The sequence below is a fragment of the Arvicanthis niloticus genome, chromosome 1 (genome assembly GCF_011762505.2).
Source record: "Arvicanthis niloticus isolate mArvNil1 chromosome 1, mArvNil1.pat.X, whole genome shotgun sequence".
In the NCBI taxonomy this organism is placed as follows: Eukaryota; Metazoa; Chordata; class Mammalia; order Rodentia; family Muridae; genus Arvicanthis; species Arvicanthis niloticus.
In genome coordinates, this window is record NC_047658.1 from 136,376,131 (window position 1) to 136,398,472 (window position 22,342).

Genomic DNA, 22,342 nt, shown 5'->3' on the forward strand with positions numbered 1-22,342 from the left:
ACTCTGTTCTTCACTTCTTATGGTCTTTATGATTGGGCTGGAGTAAGGTTTAAAAGCAATTACTGCTCTCACAGAGGACACATGTTTGGTTCCTACCACCTATGCTGGATGACTCACCGAGGCCTGTAAATCATGCTCCAGAGGATCTGATATTTCTGGCCTCTGCTGGTACCTGCACTCATACTCAAATGCACACACACACACACAAATTTAAAAATAAGATAAATCCTTTATGATCACATTGGGACCACTCGAAGGATCCAAGATAATTTCCCTATTTTAAGGCTGGTTAGTTAACTTCATTTTCACCTGAAATCTGAATATCCCCTTATTATATAAGATAACCTACTTTCAGTCTCTATGAGCAGGATATGGACATCTTTTGGCATCATTATTCTGCTTACAGTATATAACTTCCCTAGAAGTGATTCAATAATGTCTCTCAAAAATTTTAACTTGGCTCAGTATTTCTGCTGCTAGGAATTTATCCTGTAGATATATTTTCACAAAGAAACCACGAAGACACATGCTGGATCATTAAAATGATTTTTTTAATGGGAATGAACCAAATGTTCATTAGGTAGAGTCAAATAAAGCTGACAGATATTAAACAGCATTAAAAAAAATGAAGCAGAGCTATTTTAACAGTAAACAATCTCTAAAAAGAAAATAAATGCGTGGTGCAGAAAATAAATTAAATACACTGCCATTTCAAAAAGAAAATACAGTGTGTATAATTATGCTTAGAGTGTTGCTGGGGCGGTGGGGAGGGTGGATCATGAGAGACTCTTAATAATATATTCCTTTGGAAAGAGCCTCAGATAGAGTAGTTGAAGGGAATCTTGCTTTTCATTTAAAAATGTTAGATGCTGTTAAATGCTATTTCCCCCACAATTTCCATTACTGAATCAAAAAGAAAACAAATTAAACCAATTTTTAAAAACCAGAAAGAATAGAAAAGAGAAGCCTGAAAACATTGGGAAATTCATGAGCCCTCGCTTCTTCAACTATATATTCCATGGTACAAAAACGCCATTCAAATGTGTCTGCCATGTCTACTTCCAAGGCAGGGGATTGTGGCCTGTGGTCCCCAGATGTTTCAGGAGTCACACCCCCTGAAATAGTGGGCAACCTTTCCTGCATATTCAGATGTGCTGTTCCAGAAGAAAGCCTGCTGCCTTTTTTCAGAGTTTCAAAGGATTGTTAGCACATATACTAAAATTGGAACAATACAGAGAAGATTAGTATAGCCCCTGTGCAAAGATGACACACAAATTCAGGAAGCAGTCCATTAAAAAAAAAGGGGGGGGGGATTGTTAGTCACATCCGGTTATAGGACCACAGTTGAGTGCTTGATGGGCTAACACCCAGTTTGTTCCTGTGTGAAGTGTGTGAAGTGGAGAGGCCACCTGGGTTATCTGACAGTACCTGTTAGGAGAGAGGCCTTCTCTAGTCCATCACATTGATACCTTATTAGAGCTGGTTGTCGCTCTGAAGGCAACTATATGCCATAATCAATTATTGAAAGACCTTTGAAGCACCTATTAAAATCCATTTCTTTATGTCTGGACTCTGTGGCCTGATTTGTTAGGTCCCTGCTGTCTTCTCTGCCAGTGAACTATCCTCTGGTAAGCATGAACAACACCAGAAGGCTGAGTCGTGACAAATACAACGAGATGCTATCTCCTCCTCTTTCCCCCATAAACAAAACGAAAAGAATTGATGTTTCATTATAATTCTCTTAAAGAGAACATCAAAGCAAAGCAAGACATCTAAGAAAAAATTTTTTATTGAGATGTTATTTTTTTATCACCTGTAAAGATCAAGACATATGTATTTGGGATGCATGAATTTAATTAATGTGATGCTATTGCTTTAATGGTGTGAAATATTTTTAAAAAATAACCTGGGGCATAACTAATAAAGGTGACTGAGTATAAAAAAAAAAGAAAAAGGAAAAGGCGTGGAGGTTCCTTCAGGATTGAACTACAGCGGCTGGTTCACAAGTGGTGTCTGCCTTCCTAGAAAACTAGTCTGCAGCTGCTGGGTTGTATTTGGTGTTTGCCAAGAGCCTGAACTGTGGTAAATCCCTGTAGAGCTTCAGGTTGGGCAGCTGGGTAGGCCAGGTTGATGTTGGTGAACTGCCTCCACATCTGGTTTGACAAGGTCTCAAACAGGTGCTCTGCCTCCTCCCGCAGCTGGTTGGACTTGGCCCGCATATTCTGAGCGTGTCTGATGTTATTATTGCTGAACTTGGCCCAAGTTTCAGGAATGGAGACCGTTTCGTCAAACTTCTCCATGCCATGGAAGAAGTTAATGAAGTTGGATGTGTTTTTTAGGTTTAAGCATCTCTCGTCAATAGACTGTGCAGAGCTCTTGTCCTCAATGTCCTGCTCTAGGGCGTGTTGAGCATCTCGATTATCTTGCATCTGGAAATCAATTCGTTTAGCTAATTTTCTCATCTGATCTTGGCAACATTTTAGTAAATCTGCTTCCCGAATAAAGTTTTTTTCCATGTTATCATGGACCAAGTCAATCCCGATCCTTCTTTCCTGATTGTACAGACAGTCCAAGGCCAGCTGCAGGGGACAGTTCACCTCCTCAGCGGCGCGCTCCAAGCGCCTCTTAAGGGTATTCATGCTGTTGTTTTCCGCCATAAGCATGTCCCGCTCATGGCACAACCCGGACTTCCAGAAGCGGATGTCAGATAGCCTCTGGCACAGGTTCCGGGAGGTTCCCTCTTGCATCTGGCGTATCAGCTGGTCCTTATCCTGCATGATCCGCAGGGAGTCGTCTGTTAACCGGCTGGCCCGGAGCCGCGAAGCCTCCGCAACACTCATCAGAAGATCATTGGAGCGGTCCCATTCGCGTTGGGTATAGCGACTGAAGTGCGGAGGGTGGAGCGAGGGCAGGGTGGTGGACGGCCGCTGGTCGCCTGCGCAATCTTCCGGGCTTTTCTGGGTGGCAGCGATATTGTATAAGACTCTGGGCCTCCATGCAGTGCGACACCAGGGCAGGTGAAAGGGTTGGTGGCCCTCATGTACCATAGGGTCCTGCCCAGTAGAGGGCAGCCACTGAAAGCCATAGTCTTTCTTGGAGCCACAATAACTCGCTGTCTGAATGGTTCCAAGAAATTCCATCTTTCCCCATCAGCCCCACGCGGACAAAATTTTGTCCAAGGGGTCAGGGCTTCTCAGGACCTAGGAACCGCAGGGCCTCTGTGACTCAGTGCTGGTGTCATAAAGCACGGGAGAGGGTCTTTGTGCCAATTCAGCAAAGATGGGTTTCTAGAACACTAATTTTGTTTGTTTGGGTGCACAACCCCAGCCTTAAGATATGAAAAACAAAACACAAAAACTATATGTTATGTCTATCCTTTTCCAACGTCTTTCTTTAAAACACTCTTTAACATTTCAGCTTTTGCATAGTTTAATATTTCAAGAAGAAATTGTACCTTTCTTTTACTACGAATAAATAAATGAACTGCACCTGCCTCTTCCCTTGGTTTTAATGAACCGTAAACATGAAGTTTATATCTTAAAAATGACTAAAACTGCATCCTTTGGGGGAACTCCCCAAAAAGGATCAGGCTATTACTATCAAACGGACCCACTGCACAGCTCTTATTACATCACTAAGGTAGTAACTGCCTACCTGTAGGACTCACAGGATGAATCTGCAGGCATTTAGACAGAAAAGAATTGACAACTGAGTTCAATCAGGATACTGGTGCTGCATTGTCTAATATAGTGGCTACACATAACTAAGTTAGCTAAAGCAAAATAAATAATAATAAGGTCTAGCTCCTCACTTGCTCCAGTCACATTCCCCTTGCTCAGTAACCACACGTGGCTAGTGACTATTACATGGACAGTGCAGAGACTGTTCCCATCATCAAACAGTGTTTTGGTGTGCAATACTGCTCTAGACTTAACTGCTCTTAGCGGAGATGTGGGGGGTAAGCATGTTTTCATTAGGTTTGCTTTGTTTCACAGTGTCAGGGGTAGAACCTAAGTCCTTGTTCTCTACCATTGAGCTGCATGGCCATCTGAGAAACACGCTAACAGCACCACAAAAAAAGGCACCCTGTCAATCACATATATGGTGCTGAGCCTTCTACTTGGCAACCAAAAGTCAATGGCATTGTTAGAACAAAGGAAGAGCTGGCCGTATAGAGCTTAAAAATATCAATCACCAAATATTATAGGTGAGGCAGTTTTACACCTAGATTTTAACAAACCAACTCCAACAGTGTTTGAGAATTGCAGGACATTTTTGTTACACTTGGAGATTATATAATAGCCATTGATTAATTTTGGTAGGTACAAATTTTAAATGCGCATGATACATTTAAATGATGCTGTCCACACTACAGATACACAATATGAGGCTGATTGAAGCATGGGGTTTAAGGTCAAGGCTTAGATTCCAGCTTGGGAAATGTCAATATCCAGATGTTATTGAAAGCTACAGTAATTGATGAAATCCTCCCCCCACACAAAATCTGAGGATTTCTAACATTAGAGGTCAACAAGAAGAGAAGGAAGTCAAGGAGAATGTCTTAGCAGTGAACTCTGTCTTGACAGAAAGCTGGTTTCTTTGCCAGGTGAAGTGGAAACTTAAGGGTTCTTTGGAAAGTCAGTTGGATGATGTTTTGCTGGGGCCGCTTGGTGAAGGGCATTATGCTGACTTAGAAGGACGAAACCAATCTAATGGTGGTGTAATTGAACAATGTCCTGTTGCCGCTTTAAGAGCTTGGGATTTGGTTGAAGAACCTAAGGAAGAAATCTATCTCGTTTACTAAAATAATACAGGGTTCTGGAGAACCTTCACAGAATTCTTACAGAGGTTGAGTTCAGCTGTGAAGAGAGCCATAATGGACCCTGAAACCAGACAGTCATTGATAGAAATATATCAGGAATCAAAATACTAGATGTTTTAATTGTGAATTTGGTCATTTCCAAAGAAATTGTAAGGCTAAAAGATTCAGAGCCCAAAATGACAGGTACATTGACTCTAGAGAATACGGTAATTGTAGGAGAGAACAAGCAAGTTCTGGTCCCTATGAACCACAAAGGTTTCCAGGGTATTGCAGCTACTATGGAAAGGGCCAACACTGGTCAACGGACTGCTGGTCTGAGATGTATAAGAGGTAACCTCTTGCCATCAGGAAATGAATCAAAGGGCCTGGCAGCTCGAGGCCCTGCAGCAAACAATACAACCATTTTTCTTTGGTCAGTCAGGAGGTACCAAACAGGCAAGAAAACCAAAATTAGGTATTTCTGATCTTAGGCATGCTACAGAAGGAAGTGTGGCTTTGGATCTAGCTACAGATACCTCTCTGACATTATCCCCAAAAGTTGAATGTTACAAATTAACCACAGGTGTGTGCGGTCCCTTACCTTGAGGAACAGTCAGAAAAGAAGTGGATTAACTTCTCAAGGATTTATTGTGCATCCAGGTATAGTTGATGGGGAAGAAATAAAAAAGCAAGGAAGAAATAAAAGTTATAGGGTATGTGAAAAAGGAGATGCAAATTGATGCAGGGGATAGAATTGCTCAACTGTTGCTGTTTCCTCACATCAAAGGCAAGGCTGTTCAGGTGGAAAGGACAGGGGCTTTTGGGAGTACTGGAAAACCTGTGTTCTGGCAAACAATGGTTAATGGTCAGAGACCCAAATTAATAGTACAAATGAATGGTGTGGACATAGAAGGTTTGGTGAATACAGGAGCTGATGTTAGTACACTTTTCCAAAAGTCCTGGAATCCAGATTGGCCACTTCAAAAGGTTTACACACAATTTATAGGAATTGGTAAGTTATCAGGAATAAGACAAAGTGTCCAATGGATTACCTGTGTGGGACCAGAAGGGCAAACAGGGAAGTTGAGACCTTATGTGGCTGACATACCCCTAAACTTATGGAGAAGGGATCTTTTACAACAATGGGGTGCTCAAATTAATATTCCTGCAATTCCAGGAACAGCAAATGAGGAAATTAGGGTGATATGGTAGATCCTGGGGAAGGTATTGGCACAGGTGATAGCAAACAATCGAAAGCTGTGCCCGGGGTCAAAAAACAGGACCTCAGAGGGACTGAGTTTCCAAATTTGTAAAAGGGGCCACTGCTGAGATACCAACAGCCTTGCCTCTAAAATGGTTATCAAACCAGTCTCTTTGGCAAGAGCAGTGGCCCATAACAAAAGAAAAATGAACAACTGGTCCAAGAGCAGCTGGAGGCTCAACATATAGAAGAGTGCCCTGTGTTTGTTGTAAAAAAGAAATCAGGTAAATGGAGAGTGATAATGGATTTAGGAGCAGTTAACAAGGTAATTCAACCAATGGGTCCTTCACAGCCTGGACTTCCTTTACCATCTTTGTTATCAAAATCATGGCCTATAATAATAATTGACTTGAAAGATTGTTTTTACTCAACACCCTTGCATGAGAAAGACAGGGAAAGGTTTGCTTTCTCAGTACCTACTTTGAATGATAGCCACCCACTAAAGAGATAGCACTGGAAGATACTTCCACAGGGAATGTTAAATAGTGCAACTTTATGTCAGCATTTCATGCAGTAACCATTAGAAATAATTTGTAAGCAATTCCCTCGATCTACCATTTATCATTATATGAATGACATTCTATTGACTGATTCTAACAAAGATGTTTTAGAGAATATGTTTAAGGTAACACAAAGAATACTGCCATGATGGAGGTTACAGACTGCTCCAGAAAAAAAATATAAAGAGGAGATTCACTTAGTTACTTGGGTTATAGAATCAGTCAACAAAAAATCTGACCACAAAAGGTACAGATCTGTAGGGGACCAACTGCAAACTCTTAACGATTTTCAAACATTAATGGGAGATATTAACTGAGGCCTACAATTGGATTAAGTACATATGAGTTAAGTAATTAGTTTCAAACATTACACGGAGATTCCAATTTAAGCAGTCTGAGATGTCTAACAGCTGAAGCAGAAAAAGTTTAACTCTTGTAGAGCAAAGACTGCAAGAGGCATATACGGATAGAATTGTTCCTAAACTTGATAATATTCTGGTCATTTTACCTTTAACTCATTCTCCTACTGGGCTCATTATGCAAAGGGAAGATAGTATTATGGAATGGATTTTCTTAGCTCATAAACAAAGTACAAAATTGAAGACATATCTAGAAAAGATTTCTGAATTCATCATAAAAGGTAGAATAAGACTATGTCAGCTGGCAGGAACAGATCCAGCTGAAATTGTGGTACCTTGTATAAATGCTGAGGTTATGTCACTATGGGCGATTAATGAGGATGGCAAAAAGCTTGTAGTAATTTCTTAGGAGAAATTAATAATAAATATCCAAAAAGCAAACATACGCAGTTTATAAAAAGAGCTAATTGGATTCTTCCACATAGAGTAAAGAGAACACCAATTCCAGAGACATCAACATTTTATACTGATGCAGAGAAGATCGGGGTGGCAGGTTATAAGTCAGACAAAATAAGCAAGGTGGTCAAAAGTCTGTATAAATCAGTTAAAACATCAGAAGTGTATGCTATCCTTATGGTATTATTAGGTTATCCTGAACCTCTTAACATACTGATTCTTTATATGCAGAAAGAGTTGTTTTGCACATAAAGACTTCTGAATTTGTACCTAATAACTCAGAATTAACTTTGCTATTTATACAATTACCAAATGTCATCAGAAGTAGAAATTATCCATTATATATTACTCATATTTCATCTCATATAACTTTGCCTGGTCCATTAGCTCAAGGAAATGATGAAATCATTTCTTTTGGAAATGATTCCTTAAAAATGAATAGTAGGAAATATGTTAGAAACCTCAAATTTTCATGAGAAACATCATGGGAAAGGTTTAAAGAAAAAATTTTCCATCACTTGGAAAGCCAAAGAAATAATTTTAAAAATGTCCTACATGTTCTCTATACAACCAAACTCTGTTACCTGCTGGTAGGAACCCTAGGGTACCAAAAGAAATGACATCTGGCAGATGGATGTTTTCCATTTTGCAGAATTTGGAAAGCAAAGGCACATATACCATAACACTGACACATTCTCATGATTTCAATGGGCAACTGCTTTAAGATCTGAAAAGGCAGATTGTATAATTACACATTTGTTGGAAATAACGACAATTATGGAGATACCTGAATAAATGAAAACTGACAATGATCCCATATATGCATCTAATAAGATGAAGCATTTTTGCATATTATAATATAAAGCATGTTAATGGTATACCACATAATTCCACAGGACAAGCAGTTATAGAAAGAGCCAATCGTACATTAAAAGAGATGCTTATTAAACAAAAAGGGAGACTAAAAAACCCCTAGGGACAGGTTAAATAATGCTTTGTTAACTCACAATTTTCTTAATGTTGGTGTAAAAGGAACAACAGCAACTGATAGACAATGGGTTATCGAAAAACTTGAGGAGCTAGACCAAGATGGGGACATGGACATGGTTATGCATATGTATCTACAGGGGATGAAAAAATATGGATACTAACAAAACTTATAAAGATTAGATGGGACCAACAAAACTTATAAAAATCAGATCTGACCAAAGAAACCCTCTTATCACTTGAGACATAGATGTCTTCACAAAGCAAATAGCCCGAATAATTCACAGACTGTCTCAATTACTGATATCTCCAAAAAAAAAAAAAAATGTATGCACTTGGGCTAGCCCAAGTGATCAATCACAAAGAGATATAGAGACTGGATAAATACAGAGATTGGGCAATAAATGTTACAGCTAGCTTTTCTCAGACTGACCTTTTATTTTTTTCCTTAGGGCCCAAACAACAGACAATACAGAGACTGGATAAACCCAGAGACTGGGCAATAGATGCTACAACTAGTTTTTTTGGGTTTTTTGTTTGTTTGTTTGTTTTTTTGTTTTCAGACTAACCATGTTTTTCCCTTGGGGTCCAAAACCAGGAATTCTTTGCCCCAATTCATCAGGAAACAAATATATCTAAGAAGGCCATCACCCCAATCCCTTAAGTTGGGGTGGGTTGTTTCAGTCGCTTGATGTGTTACGGTTATCATCTAGGGTGGTAGGTTGTTTTAATTATTGTATTCTCTATTGATAGAAATATAAGGTTTTTTGCTTATTCTATATTAATAGAGGTACTGGCTGGGTTTTGTGTGTCAATTTGATACAAGCTGTAGTTCTCACAGAGAAAGGAGCCTTCCTTGAGGAAATGCCTCCATGAGATCCAGCTGTAAGAAGGCATTTTTCTCAATTAAGTGATCAAGGGTGGGAGGGCCAATTGTGGGTGATGCCATCCCTGGGCTGGTAGTCCTGAGTACTGTAAGAAAGCAAGCCAGGTAAGCAAGCCAGTAAGTAACATCCCTCCATGGCCTCTGCATCAGTTCCTGCTTCCTGACCTGCTTGAGTTCCAGTCCTGACTTCCTTTGGTGATGAACATCAATGAAGAAGTGTAAACTGAATAAACCCTTTCCTCCCCAACTTGCTTCTTGGTCATGATGCTTTGTGCAGGAGCAGAAACCCTAAAACAATAGATATTTAAGGGTTTTTGTTTAATTTTTGTAAATTAGTAGATTTTTAAAAAAGAATATATATATATATATATATATATATATATATATATATATATATATATATATATATACACTGTTGCTGTCTTCAGACATACCAGAAGAGGGCATTAGATCCAATTACAGAGGGTTGTGAGCCACCATGTGGTTGCTGGGAATTGAACTCAGGACCTCTGGAAGAGCAGTTGGTGCTCTTAACCACTGAGCCAACTCTCCAGCTCATATTAGTAGAATTTTAAGTTTTTCTTTAATTATTGTTTATTGATAGAAAGTCAAGCTATTTAGTTTGAATTATTATATATTGATACATATTTAGTTTGAATTATTGTATATTGATAGACATTATATATTGATAGAAATATAAGGTTTTTTGTTAGACTACATTGTACATAAGCCATTTATTGAAAATGTGATGATTCTTATTTCTATTGTGTATAGACAGCTAATGTTAGAGTAAAGGACAACAGAAAGGGGGATATGAAGTGGAAACTTAAGGGTTCTTTGGAAAGTCGGCTGGATGGTGTTTTGCTGGAACAAACTCTTGAAGGAGTGTTTTCCTGAAGTGGACACAGGTGAAAGATTAAGGCAGACTCGTGAAGGAATGGTTCGCTGAAGCAGACACAGGTGAAAGGATGTTCTGCTAAAATAAGCACGTGAAAGCACACGTGATAAAGGATTCTTTGCTAACAAGCATGTATTGGTCCACCTTACATTGCGTAGTTGAGCTGCAGTTGTCAGGACTCATAGAGAGAAATGCACCAAAAAACTTCTTCTGATGGTGTGCTGCAGTTTCTTGTCACTTCCGAGGACTTGGGTTGACTGGCAGAGTGATGTAAGCTGAGACAGATGCACTGTGCTGAGGCAAGACCCATAGAGGATGTGTGATGTTTGGAGGGTATAAATAGGACTCCAGGGACAGTGACAGAGGCTGAGCTTGGCTTGCTTTTAGAGCCAGCTGTGCAATGCTTGTGGGTCTCAAGTCTTCGCTGATCTTCACTTCCCAGAGAGAGGCACAGCCAAGAACTTCTCTTGATGTTCCTCTGGCTCCCTCCTGCTGATTCAAGCAAGGCTGAGGCCTGGCTATCTCTGCTAGGTAGTGCCACCACTGCTGATTTGTGTTTGCTATGCAGACTCTACCAAACTGGACTGCTGGTGTATCCGTGAAGTGTTTTTGAGCAGATCGAGCTGCTGCTGCTAACCTGTGAACCAAACTGCTGATTTCCAGATAACACAGATGGGAGTTGCTCCTGTGAGACCACCCTGACAAATTCACCATAACAACCAAGGGAACGGAAAGGGCAAATTAAAAAGACATGACCACCTTGATGGTCAGGCTGTTCCTGATAACAGGGAGAAAGTGAAAAAAAAATTCAGAGAAAAACTGCAGGATGTACTGGTTAGTAACCAGCTGTGTCCTCTACAGCCCTAGATAAACATAGCCCACCAGAAGTAACTGCCTGAGTGAGTGTGGCCAATAAGTTTAAAGGCTAAGAAGTGTCCAGTTAGGTTTGGACAAGTTTTGCTCTTGCTAAAGTCTGCCTGTGGTAAAGTATAAAAGGTGTGTGCTTCAGAAATTCAGAATCTTTCCTCCTGCGAGAGTGAGGTGACCCTGATGAGTCAGAATAAAATTCCTTTTGTATTTTGCAGCGATCTCTCATGTCCCCATGGTTCTCTCAGGGGGTCTCCAGTAAACTTAGGCTCTGCTCCCTAGAGTCTTACACTCCAAAGGACCTTTCTAAACAGGTCCACCTCCCCCGTATCCTTACTTTTCTACTACCTCTGGTGGGTGGGTGGGCTACCAGGGAGGTTAAAGCATTTAAGAGCCATCATTAAAAATAGGATTTGAAAAAAATTAAAGTTACAGCCAGGCACCACTCAAAGCACTTTGTGGTTTCAAATAAATAAAGAAGTGAAAATAAAGTGTTTTCATTTTCTCTGACCTGTTACACTTTCCTTCTTGACATTTGATACCTGACCTCAACAAGGGTTGCATGAGAAGCTTTTCAACTTTTATTTATGATTATAAAGTTATACACTTGTAGGAAAATCTTCTATCAGCTGTAATATTCATCCTTTTAAATTTACTTAATAATTTATATCCATAAAGACACAGAAAGTGGAACCTGTGGTAGAGATCTGCTAACTCAGCGAAGTGACTTTACTTTCTTAACAAAATGTCGATTTACAAGCCTGATCCTACAACTAACCTGCTGGCTCTTTAGAAGTCTCTTTCTATCTGTGTCATTCTACTGAGCTAGTCTACCTTTCTCTTGAGCTCCTCCAAACCCAAGAGGGCTCCTTAGCTCTCTTTCCTAGAATACTGTTTCACCTGCGTCCTCCCAGTTGCTTCTCTGTGGTTTACAAGTCCAAAGAGAGAATCCCTGTCTCTTACCCAGAGTTTCTTTCAGGAAGGCTCTTCCAAGCCATAAGAGAGAGCAAAAGGTCCAATTGCTACAAAAAAAATTAAAAAGTCTCTAGCTCCTCCTCTATACTTTGGCGGGCTGAACCATGGCACCATCATGGTGGGAGGCTCTAAGGCAAGTGAGTAGGGGCTGAACCACTTCATCTTTATGACAGGGCAGCTCAAAGCCACCCAGCCCACTTTGCCTCAGGTCATAGAGCAAATTGGGTCATAGAGCAAAGACCACTAGACCTCTTCCAAGCAACTTGCCTTAAAGTAGGCAGGAACTTTTTATTCTTCAGCCTGCTTATCTATTGGCTTTTAGTGGCACATCAAATTGTATCTATATAGGACACACCTAACTGCATCGGAAAAAGGCAGCATCTATAACGAGTAGGTTTTCTATAAACAATAATCAAATATCCTGTAACAATCAGCACAATACAGGAAGGCTAAATAGGAAATTAAGACCCTCAGAATTTTCCATCCCTGGCCTTAGCCACCGAAGTAATTATTACATCTCCTCTATCTCTTCCAAGATTTTTATAAAAGTATCTTTTATTCTCCTGAATAATTGTCATCTCTGAGGCTTACTGCCATCTGTTAACATAGACCTAGTCCTGGAAGCTTCTAGCCTCCACAGAGTCTAATCTAGGCTGAGAATGTTTTCAGCCGGTGAGACTTGCTGCTGAATAAGCTCACTCTTTCTAGCTCTTTCTGAGCAGTGGCTGGCTCGTTCAAGTCAGTTGTTCTGGCTCAAACACTTCGCCAAGTTAACTGATTCAATCTGACTTCTCTCTAAACCTCTGACTTTTTTTGCTCTGCTTGGCCTCAAACTCTGGCAATATGCCCTAATCTTCTAGTTTGTTCTTTCTCTGCCTTGCTCTGTAAAACAAACAAACAAACAAACAAACTGAAAGTTCTCACTTTACATAATCTAGTTCTGCAACTTGGTTTAACTCAGTGCCCCATCTATGTAGCCCAGGGTGGTGGTGAACATGATAATTCTCATGCCTCAGTCTTTCCCAGGATTACAGACTTGTACCACCACACCTAGTTCATTTCCGAGATATTTCCACATCAGCACGCTGAGATCTACTCTTCCATTGCTTCTACTTATTTAGTTTTAGCTTTCCTCTACTACCCCCAAAACATCTTTGCAGATACGTCTTTGGATACTGCTGTAAAAATACTGTTGTATATTTTCCTGGTCATGAAAGAGCAGAACTGAAGCATATAAGCCTCTCATGTCATCCCTCTCCCTTAAATGTTACACAGCGTTTTTCTCAAGTATTGCTCAACCATTAGGATTAACTAACCTTTAGAGTTTGCCAGTCAGGTCTAAGGCAGATGACTCAGTAGGTAAGAATGCTAGCCGAGCAAGCATGAGACCTTAGTTCAAATCCCCAACAAGCCTGCACCTAGCTCTGTAAGTGGACTGAGACAGAAGGCTTGGGGTCAGTTTTCCAAGCTCAGTGAGAAACCTTGTGTCAAAGGACTGTTGTGAAAAATGACAGAGCAGGAAAACTGACGTGGTCCTCTAGCCTACTCCTGTGGAACCCCTCCCCACAACCCCCACAGTTTGCCAATCAAAGGTTGAAAGATTGATACTTACCTTGTCTTATCTGATTGTGAGTAGACAACGAGCCTGATTGTTAAACACGCAGGTTGTGAAGTTAGACTTTCCTAGTTCCTAGATATCTCTGTTTCTCACTCCTTGGTCCTAGCAACTGAAACTAGGGCCTTGCCTGTGTTAGGTGAGCACTTTACCGCCAGGGTACATTTCCAGTCTTTGGATTTTTCTCTTAAAATGTGTTCTCGGGCTCTAGTGGGTCATTTCGTCTCAAAAAGAAAAGGGCTAATGAGCACACGGCCCTTCACGATTCTAAAAGATAACGAGAGTCAGAAAGCTCTCTGATATGTCTACTACTTGTTTCAATTCTTCACAAACGTGCTTTCCACAGTATTTTATTTTTAGTGTCCTCCTCTGCTGTACCAGGATTTGGAGAACAGTCTTGTAGCGGGTAATTTGAAGTTAAAGGAAAGTTGGCTCTGCTTCCTAAAACGGTCCCCCTCGACTGCTGTACACGAAGGAGCTGCAGTTTTGAAACAGAAGAGGCCAAGTCAGAACAGCCTTTGACCGCCCGGATCCGAACCCGCAGAAGTCCTAGTTGGCTTCCCTGGACTTAAGCTCCAGACTTTCCCTCTTGGTCCAGACCAAGCCACGCCCTGTCACGCCCACCGGAAATGACGCTCTGGCCGGCTACTTCTTCTTCCGCAGTCCGCCGGCGGCACAGTCCAGGCCTGCTCCGGGAGTGCATCAGCTTCGCCAGTGGCAGAGGGATTCTGGGTAACGACCGTGGCCGGCGGGGCGGCTGGCTCCGCCCAGCAGGTTCCACTCACGCCAGGGCCGTTGGCGGTGGCGGTTGTCGGCCCCGGGCCAGTGGGACATGGAGCAGCCGTGGCCGCCACCGGGCCCCTGGAGCTTCCCGAGGACTGGCGGGGAGACCGAGGAGGAGAGTGACTTAGACGTGTCCCCTTCTTCTTCCCACTACTCTCCGGTGCCGGACGGCGGCGCCCAGGTGAGAGCGGCCTGCGTTTTGCCGGGGGCGGGGGATGGGAAATGTCTGCGGGCATCGCGGGGGCCCTGATGCCAAGCCACAGCTCTGGCAGCATCTTCCGCGAGAAAGGAGGTGGCCACGCGCGCATTCCCGACCTCCACGTCCACGCACACTTGCCCCTTCACCTGGGCTGGTTGCCCCTCACCTTTGCAAGAGGTTCCTCCTCCTCCTCTCTCGTGTCAGCGTGGAGCTTTGGGGGCAGCCCAGGCTGTATAACATTGACCCTTTGTCCTCTTGTGCGTGCTTTCATCCGAGCCTTTATTACGAGCGCCAGCTACTTTGTGCACAGTTGATAGGAACAGAGAGTGATTGTACTTCTATAATAGTACACCGAGTCCTGACATAAACATCTCACGTGCTCTTTCCCACGCTGACATCTCAGCAAATTCTGTAAGCCTCGTCTTTGACACTGGCAACACACCTCCGTTTCTATCATTGGTCCCTCACTGTATTCATAGTTTCATTCCGCCTCAGTCGCCAGTGAAAACATACAGCCACAGAATTGGCTTTTGTTTCAGACTTCTACTCGAAGTTTCTGATACTACATGTGTTTTTCAACCCAGCTTTCCTGCCTCAAATTGTCAAGTGTCACTTAAGGCTTTTATGGGGATGCTATGCTATGTACATCATCTTCTCCTGACTTCTCACCTGGGTGTGTATAGAACTAGATTTCAAAAGCACAGATTAAACACTAATCTTTTCAATGAAATTGATTGTAGGTGTCTGATTTCTAGGCGTTTTTGCAAAACTGGCCCAATGTCATAACAGCTTTTCTTAAAGATGACCAGTTTAAATTGCCTGCCGGCAGGTGTGGTTCATTAATGCCAGTCAGCTGAGTTGATTGGGCTCACACACAGTACGCTGTTTGATAACCACAGACTACGGTCATCCAGCTAGTCATAGTTGAAAGTAAGGCAAAATGAGAGTTGATGGGTCAGTAGTCACGTACTAATTACAGATCACTAGTGTCATCTGTGTATACGTATATATTACAGAGGGAGAAAACAAGTTGCTGGTGTCAGTTTGGACAGGCAAGGGAAAACCGTCTCAATTTCAGTGCACTGTGGTCGACTCAAAGAAGTAATCCAAGAAACCCAATATCTTAAAGTAATTTATTTTACCTGTGCATTTGTTTAGGTGATGGGGTGGGGTGGGAGGGTGGGTAAAGAGGCTTTTATTTCCTTCATTAAAGGAGATCTCCCTGGATCATCTAGTTAGATAGTGGCAGAGTCCCTACTAGAACTTAGGACTCCCAGTCCGGTGTTCTTTCTGGCTGACTTTTGCACTGCCTATCCAGAAAATACTATAAAATTTTATTTGGATGAGCAGGCCTTTAAATGGTGATAAAATTTGCAAAGTCATTACTTCTAAGAACATATAGTACTTATATGTCTTGCAAGCTTTAAGACTTTTTTGGGGGGGTTAGAGTATTTAAAAAGAATAAAATGTTTAATCAGTCAACAGACTTTTAAAATCCATCTTAAATTACTGGCTTAATTTTTACTAAATATGAGAGAGAGAGAGAGCGAGAGCGAGAGAGAGAGAGAGAGAGAGAGAGAGAGAGAGAGAGAGAGCGCGCTATCTCAGTGTAACAAGTGATGTGTGAGAAGGCAAGCCAGAAGTTGAGAACTTTAAAAAAAAAAAAAAAAGCTTGTATCTTTTTAAAATTAAAAGTTGATATAATGTATTTGCATCATGTTTTCCACTCTCCCAGCTCCTCTCAGAGCCTCCCCACCTTTCTATCCACCCCACTTTACGTTCTCCCTCTCTCTTTTAAAACAAACTATCCAAGTGAAATCAAAATAAACAAGCAAAAAACTAGTAAGACCAAATAAATAAAATTTAAAAATAATTTAAAATGCTAAAATGGAACAAAAAGTTCACACACACCAGAATTTATTCTGTGTTGTCCAACTACTGTCAGCATAGTACGGCCTGGCCTGGAGATGGGTGGTAGTACTTAGTGATTTTCCCTTGCTAGCAGGTACCAATTGCAAACTAATTCTTGGTTAGGAGTGGGGTCCATGTCCACTTGGCCACTCAGTGCTTGGGATACTGTTGATGGTTGTTTGAGAACTTTTGATGTAAAGTTGCTCCAGTAGACTTTAACAATAACAGTTTCTTTGCAGAGTTTTGTTCACTAAAATCATGTCCTTTTGAACTTTTATATGATCACAGATTAAAATAAAACTTGATATGGCCTCAGAGTGCAGCTCAGCAGACAGCGCATGCCTAACGTGGGCTCACTTTCCTGTGTTGGTTCTTTTTCTTAAAGACCCAATAGTATACTCAGTCATCTTGATGCATGTTGGATAGTATGACCAAATGGTATATGGTAGGTAGTTTATGGACAATAATTTAAACATAAGTAATTCTGGTAATTGGTTTGATTTGAGAAATATTTGCTTTTATATAGTTAGAAAGGACAAGATCCTGCACCCTGCTTGTAATAATTGCCTTTATTGGTATAACTTTGTTTTTTACAAATTAAGTTTTACAGCTTCATTTTTCTCCTTTTTCTGGCTCCCTCCCCCCCCCCACCCCCCCCAGATAAAAGTTTTTCTGTGTAGCTTGGCTGTCCTGAAACTTACTCTGTAGACCGGGCTGACCTCTGACTCACAGAGATCTGTCTGCCTCTGCATCCCAAGTGCTGGGATTAAAGGTGTGTAACACCATTGATAATTATTCTTTTAAAAATCATTTTATTATTTTATATGTATGAGAGTTTTGGTTGCATGCATGTGTGTGCATCCCATGCATTCCTGATGCCTGCCAAGGTAAAACGAGGGTGTTGGATGTCCTGGAGTTACAGACCCTTGTGAGTCACCATATGGGTGCTGGAAACAGAGCCCAGGTCCTCTACAAGAGTAACAAGCAACCTCAAACATTGAGCCAACTCTCCAACCTCATAATTTTTCTAGGGTATCAAGAAGTAAAAATCAATTTTTTACTTGTTATTTAGAGACATGGTGATATCTGGGCTTGAAATCCAAATGACGCCTAAATAAGGAAACAGAATGGCAAGTGTACACAGATAGCCAGGAGAAATCTTGAATGTGCCAGAAAACTCGTGTGTACTACCATTTCAGAACAGTTTGTTCAAGAAGTAAAGATTTAGTGTATTCTTCTAACAGTTATCGAATTCTAACTCCTTACAAAGCCTGGAATCAGGGAGAAAATAAGTATGTATTAATGTTAAAAATATTCCAATATAGCAATGTGTATACCTTGGATTTGGAGACAATGGATAAGAAAAGGCTTAGGAGGACAGAATGTTATCAATGAAAGGGAGAGTAGGGTCTTGAGGGTGGGAAGAATAAGCCAGTAAGTAAAACTTACTGGAACTAAGGATCCCTTACTTTATAGTTACAGATTCTAGGAAAAAGCATGACTGCCCCCTACTTTGAAGGATCACTCAAGTAGAGAGTGGGTAATGAAAACCAAAAGTAGGATTATATTTTACAGTTGAGATGTAAATTTATAAAGGCTTGAATAGCGATTCAGTTCTGGGAACAGATTAAGAACAGTGATTTTTAGTAAGTAGTATGAAGTTGTACATTTAACCAAGAAATCCTAAAAAACAAAATGCCTTCGAGTTTTGTTGTTGAGACAAGGAATATAAGGAATTAAACACCCATTGCATTTACATGGGTAATATTAAAAGTAATTTCTCCTGAGTAGAGCAGTCATCAGTTGGCACTTCTCTATTTAACTGTCACTGTTTTGATTAGGATTGAGGTAAGGTGTGCCTGTGTTATTAAATGCTATTTAAATAGCATTTTTGTTAAGAGCTCTCATATCATCACAGATTGTGATGACACAAAGAAACTAGGAGCCAATAAATGGTTGCTTTGAAGTGAAGGTTGCTCACTGCAGGAAGATCTTGCAGGTTAAAGCTCTGAAGGTGTGGTTTTCAGGAAGGAGAGCCATGACTGATGAACTGGATGTAAGCTTTGCTTTCCTTCTTCTGGTGACGGATTCTGGAGCCTGCACATCTGATGTTTGTTGTGGGCCAGCTCTGCAAGCCACTGAAAGTTGCCAGCCTTTGTGGTATTAGTTGTCAAGGGAGGGGCATAGATGAACAAAGAAGCTCAGAGTTGAATCGATGGATGTAAGCTGCAATTGTAGACAAAGAATACAGAAATGCTGTGTACCAAAAACGTCATACAGAGACCCGTTGAGTTGGAAAACAACAAGCTGTGTCATTGCTGCTGCCTTCATTGCTTACTAATACAGTTGTTGTTCTTTCTATTTAGATGTATAGCCATGGCATTGAGCTGGCTTGCCAAAAGCAGAAAGAATTTGTAAAGAGCTCTGTGGCGTGCAAATGGAATCTTGCTGAAGCCCAGCAGAAACTTGGCAGCTTAGCACTGCATAACTCTGAGTCCTTGGATCAGGAACATGCCAAAGCACAGACTGCGGTGTCAGAACTGAGGCAGCGGGAAGAAGAATGGAGACAGAAAGAGGAGGCTCTGGTCCAGAGAGAGAGGATGTGTCTCTGGAACATGGATGCCATTAGCAAGGATGTTTTTAATAAGGTATGATCTTTGTCGGACCATAAAGAAAGATTAAAGGGGCCTGGGTATGTGGCTCAGAGGTGGAGCATGCAAGAGGCCCTGGGCTCCATTCCCAGCACTGCAGATAAAAACAAAGAAGGAAAACCAGAAGTGTCTGAAAGTAACTGTTGCAAAGCACCAGAATCCTGTTAAACAGCCAACATCTCTAAGCCTTGCTTCCTTCAGCACATACGGTAGCTGGGAAGAGGGAGGCAGGTAGGAAGACCCCAGCTCAAAAGGTGATGTGTAGCACAGGCCTGTGTGCTGAACCTGAGGTGTGAGTACTACCTGATGCTGCCAAGTGATTTTGTAACACATGTAGTTACTGAATTTGTAAATAAAGTCGTCAATTTACCAGCATGGGTTTAGTAAACTCAGGTGATAATCTTTTTTTTTTTAACTTAAATTTTATCATATTAGATTACATAAAGCCATTTTTGTGCAAAGTATACAATGCACTTTGAGATGCCTGGCCCCTGTGCCCTTTCATGCTCCTTTTTCTCACCCATTCCCTTCCTGTTAGTTGCCTTTGTGCCCCTAGTTTCACATGTTTTCATATTGTCTGTTCTTTAGTGACTTTGTGCATCTATAGAAATACGATTATATCCAGGTACAAATCTTTTTTCTGTAAATCACATAACTTCATTCTTTTTTGTGGCTACAACATATCCGTGTGTGTGTGTGTCTGTGTGTGTGTGTGTGTTTAATTTTACTTTATCATTCAGTTGTTGGGCATCCACGTTAGTCCCAGAGCTAATAAAATGATGATGCAGCAAATTTTGATGTCTGTCTCTGATATGTTAACTGGCAGTCTTTCAGGTAAATACCCAAGAGTAGTATACATAGCTGGGACATATGGTGGTTCTATTTTTAGTTTCTTGAGAAACCTACATACTAACATTCATAGTAGATGGGCTGTCTTACATTCCTGTTAGTGTATAGATATGCCCTTTTGTCTGTAACCTTGAGCATTTATTTTCGTAGTGACTGCTGTTCTGATTGTGGTAAAATGGAATTTCAGTGCAGTTTTGATTTGCATTTCTTGGATGGCTATATCAGACATTTTCCCATATATTTATTGGCCATTTGTATTTAGTTTTTGATGATTGTCTGCTCATTCCATTAGCCCATTTATTGAATGGTTTGTTTGATTTCTCATCATTTAGTATTTTGCTTCTTTGTGTACTATAGTAAAAGATATTAGGGTAAGTGAGATGGTTCAGCAGGTAAATATGCTTGCCACCAGGCCTAATGACCTGAGGAACCACATGGTGAAGGGAGACACACTTGCAGATTATCTTTTTTTTTTTTTTTTAATTTTTTTATTGGATATTTTATTTACATTTCAGATGCCATCTCCTTTCCCCATTTCCCCTCCCTAGAAAAACCCTATCCCATACCCCCTTCTCCTTTTTGCTTTTATACAATTTTTTTAATGTTAACCAATGGCTTTATAAATTTGGTAATGCTCAATATCAATCAGAAGTGTAACCTAATACCCAACCTAGATATATCAACTATCTTTGACTGGTGGAGACATGTGAACATCTGCCTCCATGTCTGGCCCCCCTCTCCTCTTTCTCTCTCATTACCTAGCTTCTCCTCTCCTTCTCCCCCTCCTCTCCTTATTCCTCCCACCTTAGCTCCTCCTACATATCACCCTTCCTGTTAAAATAAAACTTTTCTCTCAAAATACAGTTAGAGCATAACTATACCAATTTATGTCAGTAAGGTGCAAGATAGACATACTACCCAGTCCATCATTTTGTTGACTAAGCAGAACCTCTGTCATTTCTCCTAAATAAAAGACATAGTTCTAGCAGATTATCTTCTGACCAGCACACATACTCTATGTTCTAACGTGCATGTTCACAGACACACACAAACACACACACACACAGAGCACATACACATCTGTATTCATGCAAACTAAACAAACAAGTAAATATAATAAAACAGTTTAATCTTAAAATAGGTGTTAGACCTCTGAGGTACAGCTCAAAATGAGATTTTTATCTCATTTTGTAGGCCATCTCTTTGTTTTTGCTATGTAGAGACTTTCTGTAACGTCTCTTTGGTTAATTGCTGGTGTTATTTCTTAGTAACTGGAGCCCTTCTCTTCAGAGTCTTTACCTATGCTGTTATCTTGAAGTGTTTTCTGTACTGTCTCCTTTAGTAAAACCAGAGTTTCAGGTCTCCCATTGGGGTCTTTGATGCATTTGGTTGAGATAAAGACCTAGATTCTTCTATGTGTGGCTGTCCAATTGGCCACTGCCACTTGAAGAAGATTCCTTTTCTCTGATGAATAATTTATTTTTGCCCTCCTTGTCAGCTGTGGCTCTCTCACACAATTGAATTGAAGTCAAGGACAGTGATCCTCTGGCATTGTCTTTTAGCTGAGCTTGTTCAGGCTATCTGTGGTCTTCTGTGCTTCCATTTGAATTTTTTTCTTCCTGCTTTCTGTGAAGGAAACACATTGGGATTTTGATGGAGATCACATTGTATCTGTAATTGGCTTTGATACCATAGCCATTTTTACAATATTAAATCTTATCTATCAACAATGGAGATCTTTGTATTTTCTATTTTTTATTTCTTTATTCAGCATTTTAGGGTTTTTACTATAGATGTTTTTTACTTTCTTGCTAGAGTTAAGTTTATTTCAAGATCTTTAGGCAATCATGAATGTGATTTTTTTTTTTCGTATTTTTCAGCATGTTGTTAGTTTATAAGCTACTGATATCTTCATGTTAGCTTTGTATCTTACCACTTTGCTGAAAGTGTGTATCAGATTAAAGATTTTGTGGTGCAGTCATTGAGGTCTCTGACCTGTAGAATTATATTATTACGAATAAGAACACATTGACTTCTTCCTTTCCTGTTTGTGTCTTCTTTGTCTTTGCATAAGTCATCAAGCACCATATTGAGTACGAGTGAAGGGATCAGGCACCCTTGTCTTGATTTGGGTGCCAGTCTTGACTTTTAAGTAATAGTATTGAAACATTGAATCAGCCCTTTAATAATCTAGAGAGTAGAGTCTCTTAAAAAGTACAGTACTGCTGCCAAATTAATAGGTTTTTTTTGTTGTTTTAAAGACAGTTTTTAGTTTGATTTCTTTTACTTGGGATCTCATTGTGTAGCCCTGGCCCATCTGGAACTTTCTTAGATAGTCCAGGCA

The 22,342-nt window shown here is 40.6% G+C and overlaps 1 protein-coding gene, 1 non-coding gene and 1 pseudogene across 5 annotated transcripts in view; 2 read left to right on the plus strand and 1 right to left on the minus strand.

The window, feature by feature from the left end:
• Positions 1–531: 531 nt before the first annotated feature.
• LOC117694088 (tektin-5 pseudogene) lies at positions 532–14,176 on the minus strand (annotated as a pseudogene). The gene is made up of 2 exons (XR_013106061.1): positions 13,603–14,176; positions 532–3,328 (listed from the first exon to the last, which is right to left on the minus strand). The product of XR_013106061.1 is annotated as a tektin-5 pseudogene (transcript).
• Positions 1,188–1,298, plus strand: LOC117699423 (U6 spliceosomal RNA). Its single transcript, XR_004605178.1, has one exon. It is a non-coding gene; the product is annotated as a U6 spliceosomal RNA (small nuclear RNA).
• A 108-nt stretch (positions 14,177–14,284) lies between the features above and the next one.
• Positions 14,285–22,342, plus strand: part of Cdc37l1 (cell division cycle 37 like 1, HSP90 cochaperone) — a 35,329-nt gene continuing 27,271 nt past the window's right edge. For 2 of the 3 annotated variants that reach the window (XM_034484365.2, XM_034484361.2), the window contains exons 1-2: positions 14,285–14,569; positions 18,865–19,146. In XM_034484365.2, the coding sequence (XP_034340256.1) occupies positions 14,438–14,569; positions 18,865–19,146 (414 nt within the window). In that variant the 5' untranslated portion in view covers positions 14,285–14,437. The remainder of the gene's footprint in view (positions 14,570–18,864; positions 19,147–22,342) is intronic. The other variant, XM_034484355.2, reaches the window with a different exon arrangement.